We start from the raw sequence: 22,809 nt of genomic DNA, 5'->3' as shown, positions 1-22,809 counted from the left end.
GTGCTCAACAATTTCGAAAAATGCATGAATGAAATTAATTGTTGGAAAAATATTTGGCCAACGACGATTGATAGAGCCATTAAGCAAGGGAGGGGGGAGTAGACTGAACGGACAACTTCCTAAACTACAGGATCTTAATCGGAATCCGTTTCAGAGAAGTTGAATTTCAGCAATTTTTAACGTATTTTATTTCTAGATTTGAGGTTCATAAAGAAGTTTCAATTACAGTTACAGAGTTCTGCGCATATAATCATTGTTATACCCGTTATTACGAAAATGAGTGAAATGGTTATGTTGTATTCGTTGGAATGTGTGTAAAAGGCGAAACTCCGAACCTATAAAATATATATATTCTTGATCAGCATCAACAGTCAAGTCGATATAGCCATAAACAAAAAGATAATGAAGAATATACTCTTATAGAGCAACCAAATTTTGAACACAAAATTCCATAGACCCTTAGCAGATCAACCCCCCGAAATACTTTTCTTAATTAACGTTATTTATCAATATTATCTATCATCCTAACGGGTATTTTTATAGTCGGGGTCTCGGCTATAGCTATCCGAAAAACCACCACACTCACAGTTTTTAAGATAATACAGCTTTTATGGTAAATAACGTTATATATTAATATTATCTATCCTCTCACAGAACCGCAGCAAGATCGGACAAGTAGAACGGGAGTATTAGCTAACGAAAGTAATTAATAAAGTTATTATTACAATACAATCCCCTAATAGTATGCAGTAGTTTTTGTTAGGTAGTAATTTCGTTAAAGTACTTTTTTATACATTGAAATAAGTAACGGGTATGGTCGGGATCTCGACTATAGCCTTTCCCACTTGTTTTTATTTATTTTGAGTAGCCCAAATGAGTTCGAGGCTCAGTTTCTCAAGTTCTATTAAACCAGGAAAGCCAAAATTCTCGCCAACGTCAGTAGCATTTGTCAACAACAACATTTGACCCTTCAGGTAGACAACTGGCTGACCACAAGTGAGCCGGCCGGTAGGTCTTGTGGGGGCTGCCATTGACAATATACTTACATTGCCACTGTTCAGCCAACCCCTGTAATCCAAGGAGCAAGGAGCAGGGGCTCTTTGTTTTGTGTACTTGGTCTGTGTAGCTTTTGCGTGCTCACAATGTGTGCGAAATAGAGAGAGCAGGCGACACAAAATTCAAACAAATCTCAGGTCATGCGCATTGACTGTTTCATGTTCCATGTTCAATGTTCCGTGAGTAAAACTAGACTTAAGCTTATATTGGACTTTTCATTAAAATAATATTAAATTAGAAATAAATATTTATTCCGTTAAAATTGAATTAATATTCAAGTTATCATTTTTTGCACACAGGCTGTTGCAAATTTAAATTTAACGCTCCAACTGCAAGCGAGTTGGCATCTCCGGCAGCTCCAATTTGCACTCGTTTCAGTTGACACCGGCGCAGTGCACAGCTGTTTGCTCTCTCTCCCGCTCAGTTTGTCGCTCTTTTAGTGGCGCTCTCTTTTGATTTGCACGAACAACTAAGGGGGCGGTCTGGCACTGGCCCGTTTGGAAAAGTCACCAGAAATGTCAGTTAGCAAGTGGAAATCACCGGAAAAACTACGCAACGCGGCAAAAACCAAAGCGACAATCGGCAAGCGGCAAACAGTATCAAACGCTAACGACAGCAGAGCAGCAACACCAGCAGCGCGTCGGCAGCGGGTCGGGCAGCTGAATGAAGTGAAGAGTAAAAGAATGCACGAATGCGAAACGCGACAGCAGCGGCGGCGGCGAATGCTGATAACAAAGAGTGCGGCGCGTTAATAACAATAACAACAAAAAGTCGCGCGTTTAATTAACAGACAGCCAAAGCAATAGCAGCAGCGGCAGCGCAGTCCACGTTAACGCTAACGTCAACGTCGCGTGTGTGGGAGTTTACAGTTTCATCAGAGAGAGAGAAAGGAGAGAGCATAAAACTGATAAAAACTGCATTTGATTGCAATTTTGGCGGCATTTGCAAACCGGACGGCGGCGAACGCGCAACGCAAAAAGAAATCAATAAAAAACAAAACAACCAAACGGTAAACGACAAAAGTTTGCTTCTATGCGTGTGCGTGTGCTTGTGTATGTACGCGTGAGTCTGCGAATGTATGTGTGCTAAATAGCAAAAAGTTTGTTCGCTTGTGAGCGCAGCTGTTTGTTGAAAGTGAAGGAAAAATCATTGACGGAAAATGCGAAAAAAGCTAAAAAAACATAAAAGAGAAAAACAAAAACAGCACACAGTTCCATTCACAACAACAACAATAGCAATAGACGAAACAGCAATAACAACAGCAAACACAAACAACACAAAGAGAGCGAGCGCCAACGTCGACGTCGACGTCTCTGTCGTTAGCTCAGACGACAACGTCAAGTTTTTTCTTTCGTTTTGTGTATTTACGAGACGAGTTTACTCCAACAACAACAACAACGCCAGACATGCTTTGTTTTTGTAGCAGCTAGCTCGCCTGCAAAAAGTATCTAGATACTTTTTGTTTAGCTTTTATTTAGCTTGCTGTTTGTCGCACACTTTAATGACAGACCAAAACAAGCTGAATTTAAGCTTGCCGGCAAATGTTTTAATTTCGAAATTATAAAATGTACATATTCTGTCAAAAAGTATATACATAAATACTTTATGTTCACCTTTTATTTGCATTGCTTTGCGCACACTTGAATGACAAACCAGAGCAAGCTTTAGTTTTACTTGCCGGCAAATGTATTAATTTTGAAATTACAAAATGTAAATATTCTGCAAAAAGTATCTAGATACTTTTTGTTAAGCTTTTATTTTTGTTGGAGTTTGTCGCACACTTTAATGACAGACCAGACCAAGCTGAAATTAAACTTGCCGTCAAATTTTTTAATTTCGAATTTATAAAATGTACATATTTTGTTTTTATTTTTATTTTCTCTATGCTTCTCTCATCAGGTTATGCTAAAGGGTTACCATCTAGCATTTATGCTCGCTCTCACTCTCGCATGTTGGCAAGCCGTCAGCAGTCACTAAACACACTCATCACTCAACTTCTGTCTGGTGCTTTAATTGAGTTAGTCTGGCAAGGCAGAAACAGAAAAAGAAACACGCATGGAACTGAGGCAGAAGCAGAGTCAGCAGAGGAAGCGTAAAGAGAATCCTTGTCTAGCGGGAATTGAAGCTTTTAACCTGCAAAAATTTCAAATGCATAGAAATTGCATTCACAGTTTCTTGATGTTTATTTTAACTTCTGTATGACAACTTCTTTCTTATTAAATTTTCGAATTTATTTCAAAGCAATTTGTAAACTAGGAAAGTTTGTCTCCTTGAGATATTGGCACTGCTATCATTATCTGAATAGGGCTTATTAATTGCAGGTATTTCTTAAATATTTTTAAAATAGAAAACGTTAAGGAATTCCACTTATTAATTGATATTTTAATCTGCAAAAATTTAAAATGCAAAAAGTTCTGTCTGATAAAGTTTTCTTATTAAATTTTCGAATACTGCAGACAAATTTTAAAAGTATTAATGTTTGTCGCCTTTATGGATTAGTACGTATGTTATTATCTGAAAAACGCTTATGGACGAATTGAAGAATTTCATTTATTAATTTTCTTTGCTTTTATTCAAATATGTTTAAACTAAATTAATCTTGAGGGCTAGTATCAAATAGTATGATTTAATATAATTCATCTATGATATATATTTCTGAAAAAATTTATGCATGTACGTTGAAGATTTTCTATCGTTGTTATTTAATTTTTTCAAAAATAACATATCCCTGTTTCAATTATAGCGTAAATAAGTTTACAGAAGCTTTCCTTTTTTTTTTTTTTATCATTTTCCGTGTTTGTGTTTCTTTTCAAAGGGTTTAACAAACACTTTAGAAAAAGCATGACAAACTTTTTATTTGTTGCATTTTGTTGTGCGCCTTTGAAATATTTGGCATTTTTTGTATTAAATTGTCAGTGAAACGAGTTGTCTGTGTGCCGTCCCTTATCCGCCGTGTTTTGGGTGCTGCCCCCCATTCTCAGACTAACGCGATGGCAACAATTCAAAACGTGAACTGCCACTAAAACATGCCAAAAATCTGCACATTTAAAATATTTGCCCCAGAGCCCATTGAGAGGCAGCCAACCGGGCAGAGGCTGGAATTGTGCACCATAAAGAGAGAGCAGAAGGTGAGCAGGGCGGAGGGGATGGAAGGGGAGCACGGCATAGCTTTGCCAGCTGAGTCCGCCACTTGGCTGCGATTTGATTTAGTTGTTTAGCCTGCCGGGCGGCCAATGCCGATTGCCAGTTGCCTCCCTTTGGCTACCAAACTCGCACCTGGCTTCCATTCTGAGCTCTCTGTTTGTTGTTTGCTGATGGTCTCCGTTTATTTGTGTTTGTTTGAGTCTCTGTCTTTATCTGTGTCTGTGTTTGTCTCTGTCTCTGTGTGTTGTTGCCACGTGCGTCTCTCTTTGGTTTTTGGGCCTTTTCGTAACCGGCTTTTGTTTTGTTTTCTCTTTCGATTTATTGCTCTCCAATTACTAATCAATATTTCCACAGGTTCCCACAAGGAAACAATGAAGTGCAATACTAGTTGAACCCATTATATTGTAAACACAAACTCCAAAACTCAATGCATAACTTTAAGTAATTGATAAACATAAATAAGCAACCGTTCCGTTCCGTGCCGTGCTAATGCAAAACGTATACGACCCACAGATAAATCTGTTAACTTAACTTAAGTGCAATAACAACTTAATCAATCCAACGAACTACATATACGAGAATTTCCTGGAATTCTTTTCTTTCGAAAACCGTCAACAATAAAAGCTGGTAAGTCTTAAAAAAAAAAAACGATTAAAATGAACTTTATTGAATTATTATACTAACGGAACAAGACAGGACGGATAGTGAAAGCTTTAAAATTTTACCAACTTTGAAATCAGGGAATTTCATTCCCTCAAAACATATTATCTGCGTGAAATCTATTTGAATACAAGTTAAAATGTGATCAAATGCATACAAAATTTTCAGAAACTTCTGGTTGAATGTGAATGTGAATGAGTTTTCACAGACGATTGCATAAAAACGGGCAAGAATACGGTGTGTATTAAGATAACTTTGAGGGCAGTGAATAAAGCTGAGCAACAGGGGCTTTAAGACTTTATGTTCTCTATTAAATCTTTAAGATACATCCGATTCAAGTTGTAACTCAATATTAATAGATATTTATAAATGATGCTACTAAAATAGCTAAGATATATATCGGATTAGGTTCTGTTGTATATTTTTTGTCTCTATTTAAATTTCAAGTCATATTCAGTTCAAACTGTGTAATAAAATCAAAAGATCTATATATTTTTATATCCTTTTGAAATATCAAAAAAACTTTTTTATTCAATTCTAATATCTTAATTTAAATATACATTGTTACCGAAAGATTCTAAAATGTAAGCCAGCCAAAATCCAATTAAAAATGTTTCGGGTTTCCAAGTCAATATAATCCAAGTATGTTTTTTAAGATACATCGAAGATTGCTTCCATTCGATGAATAACTAAATGATAATAATGATGATTTTTTCTATAAAATTATCTCTCCGATATGTTAATATTTTCTTTCACAAGAAATTCGTTTCTCTATTAATTCCTATTGATTTAATTGAAACGGTTTTATAGTTTTATAAATGTAGGCTAGTTTCCTTAAATTGCTACTGTTTTCGGATGTTTTTGATGGCTTGTGCATTTCCTTTTTCATGTTTAGCAGCTTCAATTTGCTTTCAAATACTGAATCCGAACTCAATTGGGTAGCCGAAAGAGAGAAAATAGACTTCAAAGACGGGGCCGCAAGGGATCGGCGAAGTGCGGGCGGGAAGTAATCCAAAACACCATTCAAGGGCAACTTTCACCAACTCTCGAGTGAAATTCGCTACTCTTCCTGTTCGTCTCTCTGTTTCTCTCACTGTCCCGGTTCCCTTTCTTCCAGTTGTGGCTGTAGTTGATGTTGTTGTGCCGTACGACCCGGTGGCTATATTGCCTGGCCATCGGAGCTACCGTCTGGCATTTTCATTTCGGCAGTTGGCCACTTGCCGCAGTGGTCGGTCGTCCACATTGGCAGTTTGGGTCCGTTGTGGCCCGGACATACATCAGGCCAAGTTCAAATTTCCTTTTTTATGAGTGGCAAAATTGTTGCTGCCTCTTCTGCAGTTGTTGTTGTTATTATTTTTCCTCAGTTTTCCTTCTCCCCAAAATCAAACTAAGTAGAGGAAGGAAAATTTTGAAAATGCCTGCTTGGCAGCAGCGAGGCAAGGACATGGTCAGAGCACATGGAGCAAGAGCCGCCATTGATGGCGTCGCACCTTCCAACCACCCCCAAATGCGACGACGACGACGGCGACGTCCAAGTCCGTCGACCCGGGCACATAACGATGCAGGCTCTGCCAGGCAGTCTCGCAACGTTTTCAACAATTTCCACATTTTATCTAACCACCCCCAAAGTGTCGACTGCAGCGCCGACGTCGCGTCGTTGCCGTCGGAAAAAAGGGAAAATCCTGAGGGCGACGCAAGGAGAGCGCAGAGAGGCAAATTGTAGACGTTGCAGACGCCACTCTTGTGGTTGTAGTCTCTTTGAAGGCTTCGAAGAAAGATACCGAACCCAACTAAACATATGCTCGACATGTCGTTATTTAATGTCTTAGATGAAATTATTAGTAATATCAAATATGGGAAATATTAAAAATGAATTCTACTTGGTCCATAACTAGAACTACAGTTTGAAAAATAACTGGGTTTAAACCCTGCTTGTTTAAAATCTGTAACTTGCCTGTTCTGTTAATTCTTGAAATTGCACTGAAAATGCTTTAAGTTGCATGTAGCGTGCTCATAATATAAAAAAACGTATAAAAAAAAAAAGAGCATGGGAAATACTTAAAATGAAATCTACTGGGGTTTCTGCTATAAAACTCTTAATCAATAGATCTAGTTTCGAAATATTTATTTAAATTATATTAAATAAAGTATTGTGCCGAATAACAACCTATTTATATTACCAGTTTACGCAAGAGCATTAAAACTTCTAAATTAATTTTTTTTTTTAGGAAACTTCTCCTGTTTCTTGTTGCTTGATTTGTTGTGTTTGTTCTGGCTCTTTACCTAGACAAATCACACACGTCAGACAACAAAAAGGGAAAAAATACCGAAACGTGTTTAACATTTTCATCTCGGCTCGCAATTTCCACTTTACAGTTAGCAATTTTAAACAATTTTTCTTGTTGCTCTCCAAAGAATCTGCTAACCCTTGCACATGGGGAATATAAGAAATAAGTAAGAGAAAGAAAAAAAAAGAAGAGAAAATTGTTTTTCTTTTGCTTTAATTTCGGTAATTTTTCTTGTGCCAAAAGAAAAATCGAGTTGTCGTTTTTGGGTTCGAGCCGACCCCCCAAAAACGATTCTTGGGGGTTGGTTTTGCCTTGAGTTTTCATTTTCCCTTGCGTTTGCCTTGTACTTTACTTTGTTGTATGTTTATGCGCTACGCGTTTTTCCCAAGATTGACTTTGACATTAGCCCCAAACGCACACACACACACACACACACTCATAGAGACACATATATATATATATATATATTTGGGACTAGGGCGCTACGGGGAGCTTCTCGCTTTCGACACGGTTCGCTGTCGTCGTCTTCGTTGTCGCTCTCGTTGTTGTTGCCGTTGACGTTGTCCGCCATGTTGTTTTATTTTAGCACATTTACGTCATAATGGCATTTCCTTCCGCTGCTGTATATATTTTTTTCTTTAGCTTCCTTTTCTTTGACTTTTCCTCTTTCTCGGCTGTACGCATTTTATGTCGTGTCGCCTCACGTCTTGTTTTGTTGTTGTTGTTGCTGTAATTTTCATTGTGTCTGCTTTAGAAATTTATCCGAGTCCTTGCTTTAATTTAGCTTCGTCTTCCTTTATCATTTGCTCTTCTTTTCGACTGTAATTGCTGTGCTTTATTGTTGTTGTTGTTTGTCATTATTCGCTCTGCTTTCTCAACTTTTCTACTTTTTAGCACACTTTTTGTTGCTATTTAATTTGATTTCCTTTTGATTTTTATTAGTTTTTATACATTGGCTCAATTTTCACAAGGGTTTATAGGCGATTTCTTCCTTTGTTACCCCACAATCGGGCATATATTTAAGTCATGGCGTAGTTCTTCCCTTAAACCAACAACTTTGCAAGCAATTTAAGTTGCTGTCAGTTTTTCCCCCTTAATCGAACTCGAACTCAAACCCGAACTCGAACTGAAACCTGAAATGAACCCCAAACCGCATTGACAGCAGCGTCGGGCAGCAGGCGGCATTGACAATGATTGATTACCAAATGGAAACTGTTTGGGCTACCACAAGAGCTAACCAATCTTTCCCGATCCCCACCTGATGTCGCACATGAACCTGCCGTTACTTGGGCTTATCGCTGTCCACGCAATGGCAACCAACAAAATATATTTCATTATCTTTTTGCTCGTTAGTTTTTCACTGTCTCTATCTTTGTTTTCTGGTAGCTCGGCTCGGCACACACAAGTTAATTGTAATTACACGTAGATAGTCGCACGATTAGATTCAATTTGTGGGCCCCTCTGTACTCGATTCACTTATCTCTGAGCGGCTTTAGCTTTTTACATTGTATTGAGTCGTTTAATCTGATTTTTATGTTCATATTCTGTATTTTTCTTTGAAAGTATGGTTGATTTTGTAATTTTAGTTGTACATTAAATTGAACTCAATTATAGGGACACAATGCACAATGCGGCTGTGCTGATAACAGAGCTAGACCTTAACGCTTAGGTTGGGCAATCTACACCCAATTCAGCGCCCTGAGATTTATGAAGAGCCACTCACTGAATTGTGCCATAGAACTCAATCGTTTGACAGTTGGTTGAGATTTACGATGATGAAAATTAAACAGTTCTTCGACAACGATTTCTTCTCACCTTTATTACAATCAACTCTCTGTGGCAACTCTACACTGCGGTTAATAGAGAACTCTATATAGATGTTAAACTCTACTGTTTTATTTGTTTCGACCTAACTCATTTTGTGACAACTCTGTAATATAAGATAAAATTTTCTTAAGCGTCTTCTTTAATATTTATTACCCAATTCCACTCATTTCTTTGTTTGTCACCCTGGCAACTCTACGCTACTTCCCCAAACCGAAGAAAAAAAAAACTCAGCTTAGGCTCCAAGCTGAAGCTGACATGTACAAATGGGACACCTCTTGAGGCTCCTCGAGTACCACAGCGTATTCCAGCTCCCATTATCATGCCCATAATTTTGTCCCATTTCTCTCTGCTACATCTGACTCCCATCTGTCTGCTCTGGAGCTGAATATACCCTTGTCAAGTGGAGGAGCGCCTAAAAAAGGCGACGTGTGAAAGAAAATTACTCCCTAAAATGCTTCAGTTGACAATCTTTATTAATCAATTAAACTGATGTGGGAGTGAATGTGTCTTTTTGGTTTCCTTTCGATTCTGTAAGTAATTAAATTAAAATGCAAGCATGTGTTTTTTCACAGCAACAGCAGCAGCAGCATTTGCAGCATCCTAGTACATCCGTACATCCGCTGCAAACCCGAGGGATTACCCGCAGTCGTTGTCGTCGACGACGGTTGACAAAAGCGTTGACAGCTCTGGAAGAGGAGCACACGGACGGAGACGATGACGACGACGACGACGGAGACGACAACGGCGACGCGGTTGACAACGGCATTTAATCAATCAATTTTGAACGGTAATCAAGCGGGCAGCTTAAACTAAAGTAGGAGATGGCTTTAGGAATGGGACAGGGACAGGAACAAGGGCAAGGGTATACTAGGGATTGGCAAGAGAATGGAACTGTTGTTGAGCTGCTGTGCATTTGATTGATTGGTTACTTGGCTCAATGGATCACCACTGACTTTCGTTTGCTACGCACTTTGAAAGTCGTTTAATTTCCAAATTATAAATACGATATTGCAGAGCCACTGATGAAAAACAGAAAAACAGCTGGCGTTGAATGATTAGCTAGAAACACAACTTTTTGTCTAATTAATTTTGGCAATTGAGTAGAGTGGTCGGACTTATATGAGATTATCTGCATAACAAAAACAATAGTACTCTTTTTCAAATTTGTCTGGCCTTTTTTTTAATCTGAAAAATGTATTCCGTTAGTTCTCAACTTTGTAGTCTATTAATATTTTGTGAAGTTTTTCTATGCAAATGCATGTACAGTCGAACTTCCCTAGCTCGAACTTCTATAACTCGAATTTTCTCTAACTCTAAAAAAAATTGAGTGACAATCAAGGCTGCAATCCGGTTCTGAACCGAGCCTCGTAGAACCGGTTCGGTTGGCATTTTTAAGCAGACCGAACAATATTATGAACCGAACCCTTGAAATTATTTACTTTACGAACCCGAACCTAAACCGATTCGCTTTCTAAAATAAAATGTTCGATTCGAAAAAAAAAAATTACATAAATATTATGGTTTTCTAATATTACGCAATTATTGAAGACTTCGGATTAAACTAAGTCATATTTAAATCTTAAATTAAATTTAAATTATCATCAAAATTTGATTTCTTAAAAAAAAAAAATTTAATTACTTCAAAATGTAGAGAAGAATATATAGCAATACAAATATTTTTTTGTATGAAATTGAACCAAGGCTCGAACCCAAACCTTGGGTTTAGGGGGTATATAAGCCAATTCGCGAACCAAACCGATGTCTTGCTCTATGGTTCGAACCGCCGAAGCGAACCTTTAACAATATTTTGGAGGTTTGCAGCCTTGGTGGCAATAGCGTTTACTGAGCAAATTACAAACAATTCTGCTTCCGTAATTCGAACTTCCATAAGTCGAATTTCTCCACAACTGTTTAGCTTGAAGAATAAATTTTATTTTTGAAGCAAGGTTATAATCTTTAAAAAAAAAAAAATTAAAAGATCACAATTTATTATGAATGAATTGGTAGTTCCATTAATAAACCTAAAGAAATCAAAAATTCCATAGCTCGAAGTCTCTATAAGTCGAACTTTTTTCTTTGGATAATGGTAATTCGAGTTAAGGAAGCTCGTCTGTGTTTGATATTGATATCTATAGCGCCACTTACGTAACGGATAGAGCACAGGGAGCAGCAGGACCAAAGACGTTCCCACATCTTTTTAATATAAATACTAGAAGTTAATCATATTAATTGAAAATATTTGAAGCTTTTGATGAATCATTTGAGTTTTCAAAATGATTACAAAATAATGATAAGCTTTTATCTAAATTTAGTTTTTCATTTCCATTTCGTGTAAGAGACTTTAAGTTTGTACTCTTCAAGATTTCTAGGATTTTTCCAGCTGTGTTCTGCTCATTGGTCACTTTTTCAAAGTGCAATTACTTTTGGCTAATTTGTCTTACCTGGGCATTGCCTGAACCTCATACATCATACGCTCGGTTGCCGTCGCTCTCGTCTCAGTGACACTTGACAGCCGAGTGAATTGCAGAGTTGAGTACGAGTATTTTGTGATGCTGCCAGTTGGTGGCTGCACTTTGACTTGAACTTCAATTGCTGCACAGCTGTTGTGAAGTAATTGCCATCCATTAATTACGAGCACGAGTATCAATCAAAGGCAGCTGCGAAATGACTAAAATGCTTGTGTGTTGGCTTATAAATTTGTCACATTTCGAGACAAATTTCAATACTTCGTTTCACGCTTTTTAAATTTAAAATTAAAAAACATTATAATGATGACAACACGCGATCAAAACAGTTTAAACACCGATCAAATATTGAGTCCCGCTACACTTCGCGGGTGCTACGAGTTATGATTATGCAAGGCCCCAATAGACATCTACATCTGCATAAATAATCAGGGGAGCCCTCACTCTATTTGTCGCCTAACACTTTTGATGACGGCACCTTTTGATCTGCCAGCGCCAATTTAGTTTGTTATTGTTTTTGTTTTTGTTATTGTTGCTTTTGTTGCTAGTGAATTCCAATCAAACGGAGCCCCAGTTTCCCCTCGATAGGCCGTACTCCCCTCAGACCCCCCTCAGACGACACTTGACTGTCTCCCTCTTCCTCTGCGTATCAAAGATAAAAAGCCGACGACGCTGTAAAAATTTGTTGATATTTGTTGCTGTTGTTACTATAAAGTTGCTGCAAAAGTTTTTGCCAACGAAGATAAGCGAAATAGTTGGCAACGCGGCCAGAAATTGGAACCAACTCCCACTTTTTGAGCACCTTTCTATATATTTGCTCAAGTATATAAATAATAATTAGCTGCAGTTGTTGGGCATTTGTTATTATTGTTGTTGTTGCTGTTGTGCTGTGATTTGTTGCTGCGTTTTCTACGCATTATATAAAAATTTATGCGATAAAAGTTTGCCTTCTTCTACGAATACGCGTCGTCGAGCTACTGCACAAAATTTCATAACTCACATTAATGCTTATTAATTTTTATTGTTATTATTTGTAGCCCATAATTAATTGTCTATTTGTCTGTTGTTGGTATTTTTATTGCTCGAAACGGAGCACGCACCGTTTCGAGGTGCCAACTAAATGAATTCGTTTTGTATTTATTTCTGGTTGTTGTTATTCATATTATTTTTTTATTTTAGTTTTTTAATGAAAATTAATGCATGTTTTTTCTTAAAACGAATCACGGCTGCGATGAAGCTGCTTAGTTCAGGTTTATTATGCAAATTGCTGATGTTTTTATTGAAAATAGCAACACTTATATAGAGAAATTATAGAGCGATAACATTTGAACAATTTGCATCCAAAAATGCTGTCGTAGACTTCAACTGGTCCCTTGCCTTGTGCTAATGAGTGGATTATATATATAAATATAGCCTCCAATAATTTTTTAATGTGCACAGCTGTATTTGGAATTTCTACTTTTACATATATTAAGACCACATATAACATAATAATAATATGGTCAATAAAATTAATAATAAGTAGCAGTAACAATTTTAAGAATAATCATCGTGATAAGATCAAAATTAAAATTTATATTTCGATATGATTTGTGCTCACTGTGGAATTTATTCAGTATTCAAACAATGTAACAATGGAGGACTTGGCATTATAGGGTCTTTGCTGTCTGCTTTATTTAGTTGAGTTCAAATTATTATTTTTGGTAATACATTTGAGAGTGAAAATTGTCTGTTTCATACTTCCAACATTCAAAATTTCCTCACAAAAGGTCGTGATATCTTTTGCAACGGACTTTGATGGTTAATAGCTCGTTGCACACTAGTTTTCGGGACTGTGCAGGCCAGACAGGAGGCTTCTCGAGGAGTCGCCAACTAGACGGCAATGAAAACTGGCAGACTAAAAGTGCAACTCTATTTGAAGTTGGAACGAAGCGGAAGTTGAGTTGAGTCTCACCCAGAACTGGTAACACTTGCTGCCAAATTTTTGCAATAGTGCTTCTTCTCCTGGCGCCTCCTGCTTTGCCACATGTGTGTGAAGAGAAGAGGTCCTGTCGCTGCTCTGCCTGTTGTTCCTGATGCTGCTGTTGCTGGTGTTCCTTTTGCCGACATTATTGCCACAAAATGTCACACCGCAGTTGGCGCCCATTTTCAGCTGCAACATCAGGATCCTTTAGTGTCGCTTGCTCCGTTAGTTGTCGCACTTCATTTGAAACTTCATTACAAGAGGACGATGCAGCCGTGTGTTCCTCTTGCTAACATGACTGTCTATCTGTGTGTGTGTGTGTGTGGTGTCCCAACAGCCGTTGCCAACTGTGAAAAGTCAGTTGAAACCAGTGTCGCGTTGCCAGCATAATTGAAAAATTATTTTTATGGAAATTTACACATAAACAGAGAAAAGAGAAAAAGAGAAGTAAATACTTTAAAATTTAATAAACTTTTTACGCACCATTAAAAAAATCAACCACGAAACATCAAAAGTCAATTTGTGTTATTTTAAAAACTTTTAATGCACGCACAGTGCACGGAATAGAGAATACATGATGACAGAGGGGGGAGAACAGAAGGGAGAAAGGACATTGCCAGATAAATGTGGCAATTTTACGCTTTTGCGGCGTTAAATTTTAATAACGGGCCGCCATCCAAATGGCCATTGACAGGCACCTCAGCCCCGACATGTCCTCAGTCTGTCATGTCAGTCCCTCTGGCTGACAGTCAGTCTGACTGTGTGTCCGTCCTTCAGTCTGTCAGTTTGTGCGCTGGCTAATAGTTGTGTGGTTCGTTGTTGGTTTTTCGGCCAATTATGAAAATGACAGCCTCCCGTTAGGTTCGTTCTCTCCCTCGCCCCTTTCTCTTTGACTGGGTCTCTGATTTCGACGCTGACCAATGGAGCCTAATGCGATTTGCATGTGGCGCCGATAAAAGCCAACGACAGCAGCGTCAAAAAATTATTTTGATTAACTGACGTTAATCGTTTCGGGCCGTGTTGGCTACATGGCTCAAATATGTTTGCAAACATTTTAGTAAAAATTGATTTTCCTCAATTTGAATTTGTTGAAGTCCAGCCATTTATTTATTATGTTGTTAAAAATCAAAAAGCGTTGAACACACAATCGTGAAATACTATGGAAAATGTTCAGAAAAGCCAGAACAGTAAGTAAAATATTTAAAATCACATTTGTGCATGGAAGATACATATAGGTATTTGCATATGTAAAATATTTTAAAATACAATTTTTTATTGTCTGAGGTGATGCATGGCAACAGAAATAATAAAAGGCAATTAAAGTTCTGTTCAAAGTGAAAATATTAACTATTATTTTCCTTTAAAAGAAACAGATTGTTTAAATATAAATATAAAATATTACTGACAGTTTTGTAAAATCGTTAAATTAAATAAAATAAGGTTTTTCATAATGATAAATACTAAAGCTATATATTAAAACCAATCATTATAAATTATTATATTTTAAATTAATCATAATATAATAAATCGCGTGCACGAAGAGTTTGTTAGCTTATTAAAGGAAATAAATCTTTATTATGTTGACTTCGATAATTAAAACTCTGGCTCTAGGTTCTCCTATGTAATTTGATGGCTCCATTCAGTAAATTGTTAAGCTGTCTTCTAATATAGCCATAAGACTCAATTTCAAGTGATATTTTTCATTTCATCAGCGGACAAATTCTGAAAAAAGCCTCTTAAAAAATTATCGAAACAATTTGCCCACGCAAATGAGAGTGCGGGCGAGAGAACAGTCGTATCATTCATTCCCCACACGAGTGTGGAAATTCAAAAAACGAGGCATGACAAAATTGAGCTGCTGTCAATTGATGCCAGCTGCCCCTTCCCCTTTCCCTTTCCCATCCCCATCCCCACTCACCATCAACAATGTAACTCAAAACGATTGAGAGAAGGCGTTGAAATTGTAGAATGACGAGGTCGTGTCCGGGCGGACGTGAGCGGGCAGCAAAGCTGCGGCTTAGACACCTAACATGCAGTGGAACTGGCTTGAGATGTGGCAGATGGTCGGAGTGAGCTGTGAGGTGAGAGGTGTAGCCCAATGTAAACAAGACCAGAAAGGTGTGTAAATAATGCGTAAAAATAATAACAATCATAATTTGTGTTGACTCTTTGAATTTCTATGGGGCCAGCTTATGGGCTCAAGTGCTGAGGCCTCTGTCCCCGTCTCTGTCTCTGTCTCTGTCCCTCTGCCAGGTGCCAGGTCCCAGGTCTCAATCCCCACTCCCCAGACTTATAATTAAGCGTAGCTGTTGAAATGTTTGCCCACACTACGGCAACGACAGCACTCAATTCAATTACGAGTACATTTTCCAGCTTCCAAAATATATAAATTGCTTAATTCTCGCTAACCAGTTAGCCCGGGCTTTGACCAACTTGGTTGCCACTAGACGCACTCCAAACTCGACTGTTTGCATCGCCAATTTGATGCGGGCAACGCGTCAAGTCCATTAAAGCGAACAAGTTGCAAAAACTTACCAAATCCGAATGCTAAAATGCACCACCAAAATGATGTGGCAAGTGGCAAATGATGTTAATGACAAATGAGCAGCCAGCTCGCCCAACATGACCAGTTTTGGCTATGTGCCTCTTGACGTGGCTGTTGTCACGCCACTCGAAATGACTTTCTACTCAACGCGCGAATTCCTCGCACATCATATCTGCCTTTAAAAATATGAGACATCATGAAGCAGGAGTCAAAACTTACAGCAAACGCATTTTCTCTTCATAAAGATAGCTTTCCAGTGACCTTAGATTTTTTCAGTGATTCTTCTCCAGCTGGACACTTTGTATTCTCTGCTCCTTATTTTCATTACTATCCAATCGTGATGAAGTTTGCAGGGTAGACAGTGAGTATGCAAGAGTATTCTAAAGTTTAAGTCGTTCTTTGAAAAATACTTCAATTTTCAGGGAAGTATCGAAAATTTATTAGAAATTTTTTCTTCTTGTATACCTAAGCTATTGTCTATATGTCTGTTATATCCGAGAAAAAAAATATTCTTTATATATCTCTGAGATCGAGGCGTTTGAACAGACGGACAGGTCCAAATCGACTCGCCTGTTGATGCCGATAAAGAATATATATACTTTAAGAGGTCTGCCATGACTCCTTCTGCCTGTTACATACATTCATTATTATAAAAAACACATAGTATAAGAAACGATGAATTAAGAACAGCATTCTATTTTTCCAAATTTGTTGTGTGATGAATCGGTGTAAATTGCCGATATTTTTTCTCTCATTGCCGATTTTCACAATTCGACTGTAAAATCGTAGTACAGTTTGAATATAAAAACATCACTTCTAAAAATTAATTACCTCAAGTAATTTGAGTAACGCATCTACATCCTATTAAGTAAATATATACATTTTTATCTTAGTCAAATCAGAGCACCTTATGTCTGTCGCGCTCGATTGTAAAAAATTTTTTTTTAAATTTCTGGTTCTTAAATTAGTTGAGAAAATATAAAACAAACATTTTTTTAATTCTTGTTTCAAAAATGTTGATATTTCAATTAGAATATATCAGAATTGCTTAAAGTGTTTTCTCAATAAAGTTAAGAACTCAAAGCCTAAAAACCAATCACCGCAATTGAATTGAGTATTGCAAAAATCCAGTATTAACTTTTCAATGATACAATAATATTTTATTTACTTTTCTTAATTCTGACTGCGTTTTCCATTATCTTGCTTTCCCTGAGTTTAATGCATATTCAGCAGAGATTTGGTTTCTGCTTTGCTTTTGGCTATGAAGGTCGTTCGAGGCCTATCAGCTCCTTAGGATCATAAACCATTAAAGGCGCTGCTTTCATAATAATGGTATATACATACTTACACTAGTGTCAATGGCCAGTCGCCTACTAAGAGTTCACAAAGCCGAGAGGCTGTCAAATAGAGAGAAAGAAAGAGAGAGTGGAAGAGAGAGAAAGAGACTGTCTTATGTAATAGCGCTTCTTAGTCAGTTGTCCGCCTGCCCAATGTTCCGCAAGTGCTGCTTCACACACAAAAAAAAGCAAAAAATGAAAAAAAAAAGTTGAAGAGGAGAAAAAAATGGCCGCAGAAATGTGAAATATTTAAGGCAAAGTGTCACATAAAAATGACTTATCTGCTTGTATCAAGTGGCGGGTTGGGAATGAAAATGGAGGCCGTTTAGAGGCCTCTCCTTGCCACGCGCTGAAAATTGTCAAACGGCACATTTGGGAGAGCGTCAGTTGAGTCGAGTCGAATTGAGGGGGCGACTTTTGGGCAGATTGCCTTGCAGCGATGGCGACAACGTGGACATGAACGAGGCTGAGAATAAGGATGAGGATGAGAATGAGGAAGAGAACGAGGTCGTTGTGTTATCTTTATGCCAAATCCAGTTGGGATTAATTGGTGTACGCGAGAGTTGAGAGTTGAGAATCTGCAGTATGTAATTTAATAAAGTGAGGCAGGCCGTGCAGAGATACTCGTAGAATGGGAGATTCCTAGCTCTTATCGTTATCAGTTGCCATTGTTGTTGTTGTTGTTTTTGTTATGGAGCCATTCATGTAGTCAGTCAGTCATCCAGTCATTTATTCATTCAAGTGGCCCGCTCAATTTGCGCTGCCTAAATCGCATTAAATTGCGCGCTGCTTTTGGCGTTGCTGTTGCTGTGTCAGCATACAATTCGCTGGCACTGTACCATGTACATTCACTGTATGTATTTATCTACACACATATATCCGCCTCTAAATTGAGTTTTAGTGCATGTTTACCCACGCAAATTGCTCGACTGACTTTACTATAAATCTAACTAAGTGCGACGACGATACGACATACAACAAACCAACAACCAACAACCAACACTCAACATCAGCATCGTCTCATATGCCAAGTTGGATTTTTATGCAAAATAAATTATAAGTATTATGTACTTGACTATTTATTGCTGACAATGGCGTTGTAGCCAGACTCAAAGAGACAGACAGACGTTGTCAGTCCGACTGACAGTCTGAGAGTGCCAGCAATCCAACAAAGTGGAGCAACTGCAGCGCGGCACAGTTTCAAGCGCCTCTTAATTACTACATACGTATAAGCGTATATACTTACATACACACCACATATAAACTATATTCTGGGCCAGACAGGCATCAATCGAAGCTACGTCTGGCGTCAGTTTCAACTAAATGCCGAGCCAGCGAAACTGTTATTTTATTGTGGTAAATTATTTGGTAAAGTCGCACTCAGTACGACTACGAATTCGTATACGAGTATGAATAGGTGCTACAGTTTTCAACTTGCATAATTAAGCAGATAAAGATAATTGAATTCAAAGTGGAAGCTTATCGATGAATGTTCACTGAAAATTGATGTACAGTCTGGGATAAAACCAAGTAGATTAAAATGGAAGATTATCTATTTTTTGCTTGTTTATAAATGTTTATAAAAATATTTTTAAAAAACTTTTAACTCGAATATTAATTTATTATGTTTGTATTTACTATTCACGATCAAATTAAATGTTTTGTTTCAAAATTTGATTTTTTGAAATAAAATTTGATTATTCTACGCAAATTTTACAAACGTGAAAGCTTTATGGAACTTAAGGAGATTTTGAATGAACGCGTCGATTTTATAGACTATTATACGAGCTTGACGCTTCAAATTAGTTTTAAAGACTCCAGTAATCCGTGAATATTACATTTTAATTGCGACACCGCCTTCAACCATAAATTAAAAACACTAATTACAAGAGCAATACGAAAGCTATAGCATTTAGCACACATTGTTAGTATCTTGACTAGAGCTTTCTTACTTATTACAAATTTTAGTTTTCTTTGGCTTCATGTTAATTGAGATATGCGATAATATCGTTTATGGTATACAGAATGATCATTAATATTGACTATTAAATCTTTGCACTTAATTCAGTGCATAGAAAACAGTTATGAAGGAATGTGTAAAAGGCAATTGGCCAATTAAAAATCCAGTTAACTACAGGGTCAATAAAAGAGGAAGTATAAGCTGGTCGCTTATATAAACTCGGTTCAAACATAAATTTTAAATTATTTAGTTGACGGGAGTTCCAACGTTCGTTTGCTTGAAAAGTAGCACAAATACTTTCTCGGATATTTTAAACTCCTTCAAGGACTTTTTTCGAACATGTTAATGTGGCAATTTTGGTGTGCTCTATTGTGCGTTTTGTGGCTATATTTCCTGTGGACTCGTCGCAAATTCTATCTGTTAACGCTAAAGATACCTGGCAAGTTGGGCTTGCCAATAGTTGGCATGGCCCTCAATTTAAATAGGGAAAGTAAGTTATCGTTGGCTCAATTTGAAGTGTGTTTATTGACAAAAATATCAATTTATATGAATGGAATAGACGTGCTGCAGAAAATATGTTACTACTTGGATATACTTGGCCCTGCAGGATTGACGTGGCTGGGTCCCATACCAATTTTTATTGTGAGTGATCCGCAATTGATTCAGGACATTTTTACTTCACCTAATTGTGTTAACAAGGCCATCACATATAAGGCACTCGATCAAGTCGGTGCTTCATTGATGAGCTTAGAAGGTACAGTAACATGTATAAATGCCTTTAAATGTGAAACTATCAATACTTCATCCCTTGCTCAGATCCCCAATGGAGCGTGCATCGGAAATTGCTAAATCCAGCCTTTGGGCATAAGGTACTGCTTAGCTTTGTTCCCGTATTCAACACTGAGACTGCACACCTTCTAAAATCTCTCGACGAATTGGTAGATAACGGAGAAATGGACTTAAGGCCCTTGTTGCAAAGTTTCACCCTGAGAATTGCAATTCGTGAGTGTTAAGAGAGCTAAGAATATTTTTATTTATCTATAACTGTCATTAATGTACAGAAACTACCATGGGCAGTGATGTAAAGAGTAGTGAGAATTTTAAGAATGACAAACTTCTCCAGGATTACCAATGGTAGGTACTATTGGTCTTGGAATAACTGAATGTGTTTACTATGCGAAAGTAGTCTTCTGGAAGCCATTACAGATATGTGCATGTCACCATGGCTTATATATAAAACGGTCCGGCGACTTCTTGGCAAGGAAAGACATTACTCCAGTGCCAAATCGGAGGTTCAGGGATTCATCAGAAAGGTACACGAAATTTGACAGTTAATCAAATGTTCACTATTTGAATCTTCTAGCTTATTGAAAGTAATTTGGCAAAGGATACTCCTCCTCTGCCCCAGGATAAAAACATATTTATAAATCTAGCAATTGATTTGTGGAAACGTGGCATCTTTAGCTTGAAGAATGTGGAAAATGAATCGAATTCCATTGTTTTTGGAGCCTTTGAAACTACGTCTAATACAATAGCCTATGCATTAATGTTACTCTCCATGTTTCCTGAGTACCAGGAGAAGGCTTTTGAAGAGATTTTAACATTGTTTCCTCATACTGGAGATTTTGAAGTTACCTACGCTGACACCCAACAAATGGTTTATCTAGATCTAATTCTAAGTGAATCAATGCGAGTTATAGCCCCTGTTCCACTTTTGGCGCGACAAACGTCCGAGGATGTAATGCTTTCGAATGGAGTTGTTCTTCCCAAGGGCCTTCAAATTTTAATCAATATATTTCACTTGCATCGCAATAAGGAAATTTGGGGAAACGATGCGGACACCTTCAATCCGGATCACTTTCTGCCTCATAACATGCAGGATAAACATCCCTACGCTTATATACCCTTCACAAAGGGCATACGCAATTGTATAGGTAGAGTTTAATTGTAAATATATATATTATTTTAATTAACTTCTACCATTTTCAGGTTGGAGATATGGTTTAATATCCGCCAAAGTGACTATAGCGAAGTTACTTAGAAATTATAAATTCACAACCAGCTTTAAATTTGAAGATCTTGTCTTTGTCGAGGATATTACCATGAAACTTAAAACAGTGCCATTAATAAAACTACAACGAAGGAATGAATAGTCTTGAGCAAAGCTTAATTTACATCTATTACTTACATCTTTACCTTTATTTTCATTAACATTAATTGAGGGCTGTTGTTCATATTTTGTCATAATGTTTTTTTCATATAAATTGTTAAAAAAGTAAATAAATCACAACTTGTTTATTTGAAAAGTCGCATTTCTTAACCCTTTTCACATTAAATTGAAATGACAAATACAACGATACTACGTATTAAGAAGGGTCTCCGCCCTGCTCATTTCGCTCGCCTACTCTGTACTAAAAGTTGATCCTCGACCTTTCGTTGCTATGGTAGCTGTAAGATATATAAATCCGATTCAAAAATAAAAATAAACTTGATCTGCGTACGATATTCAGGAACCTCCATTTTAAGTTTGAAGTCTCTAGCTCTTATAGTCTCTGAGATCAACGCGTTCAAACAAACGGACAGAGAAGGCTTAATTGTGTCGGCTGTTGATCCTAATCAAGAATATATATACTTTGTGAGGTCTGCCACGCCTCCTTTTGCCTGTTACATATATTCTGTCAAACACATTATACCCATTTTTAGCAATTTTTAAAGGGCACAGGGTACAAAAAAAAGAATGTAGATCATAATTGCTTACTTGATTTTTAATTACAATTTAATTAAAAATACATATTCATATTGTAAATGTCAATAGCTTAATTAAAATTATTTACTTGACTCACTTAATCTGTCTAATGGCAACGTCACTATTTAATGACAAGTGGCAACTTTGATAGTAAGACATAGAAGGCTAACATTTTAATGGCTGTTGCGTTTTACTTCTTGAAAAATTTTGTGTTTGCTAATGTCAATATAACAGTAGGTGGGCTGCAAAGAAAAGTGTTTTATTGCTAAAATACAGTACATTCGCTTTTCTATAAGCAGTGCTCAACTGATTGGCTTGGCTTAACACATAATTACTATACAAGCGGGATATAAAAGTTTAGCTATACGCTAAAAATGTGTAGTAAATATATAATTATAATTAATAACGAGCATGCTCGAGCTGCAGCCTTTGCACCTGCCCCGGCTGCCGCTTCTACTGAGAACTGCTATGCAAATGAAGGAATATATAAAAGGCAATAGGCTAATTAAAATCGTTTGTAACTAGTTTGACTCGCATTGTCGGTTCTCAGTCGAACCAAGTTGTGGGCGTTGCTGTTGATGGCGTCAGTAAGGCGCAATCTTCATGAGTCAGTCGCAGTTTCCATTACGCGTACAGTTGCAATGGAGATGCAACTGCAAATGGATTTCTATCTCAATAGAGCGACAGTTTTCCGCTGTGCTTCCCGGGCCACTGATAAAGGGCAATTGACTGGGGCCAGAAACAATGGGAAACACTCACAAGCTACTTGTCAATGCACTTGACTCATTTTTCAAGTCGACTCGGAAATGCAAAATTGT

General features: G+C 37.4%; 2 protein-coding genes across 2 annotated transcripts in view; both read left to right on the top strand.

Moving 5' to 3' along the window:
- The first annotated feature begins 1,511 nt into the window (after positions 1–1,511).
- LOC117788921 (frizzled-2) overlaps positions 1,512–22,809 on the top strand; it is a 107,948-nt gene continuing 86,650 nt past the window's right edge. The window contains exons 1-2 of the mRNA XM_034627863.1: positions 1,512–2,065; positions 4,555–4,827. The gene's annotated coding sequence lies outside the window, so the exon portion shown is untranslated. The remainder of the gene's footprint in view (positions 2,066–4,554; positions 4,828–22,809) is intronic.
- LOC117788923 (probable cytochrome P450 313a4) lies at positions 19,573–21,424 on the top strand. Its single transcript, XM_034627865.1, has 7 exons — positions 19,573–19,735; positions 19,805–19,999; positions 20,062–20,247; positions 20,307–20,379; positions 20,432–20,558; positions 20,609–21,179; positions 21,235–21,424. The coding sequence occupies exons 1-7, from the start codon at positions 19,585–19,587 to the stop codon at positions 21,396–21,398; spliced, it is 1,467 nt and encodes a 488-aa protein (XP_034483756.1). The 5' UTR covers positions 19,573–19,584; the 3' UTR covers positions 21,399–21,424.

This window comes from Drosophila innubila (assembly GCF_004354385.1).
Source record: "Drosophila innubila isolate TH190305 chromosome 3L unlocalized genomic scaffold, UK_Dinn_1.0 0_D_3L, whole genome shotgun sequence".
NCBI classification, from domain to species: domain Eukaryota; kingdom Metazoa; phylum Arthropoda; class Insecta; order Diptera; family Drosophilidae; genus Drosophila; species Drosophila innubila.
This window is presented reverse-complemented; position numbering and strand designations above follow the sequence as displayed.

What these genes read in the sequence shown, in the direction of transcription:
- LOC117788923 (XM_034627865.1), top strand. Translation starts at nt 19,585, where the DNA reads ATGTTAATGTGGCAATTTTGGTGTGCTCTATTGTGCGTTTTGTGGCTA. An exon ending in CTTCTCCAGGATTACCAATG is followed by an intron (nt 20,380 to 20,431) that starts GTAGGTACTATT and finishes ATGCGAAAGTAG; the next exon opens with TCTTCTGGAAGCCATTACAG. An exon ending in GGGCATACGCAATTGTATAG is followed by an intron (nt 21,180 to 21,234) that starts GTAGAGTTTAAT and finishes TACCATTTTCAG; the next exon opens with GTTGGAGATATGGTTTAATA.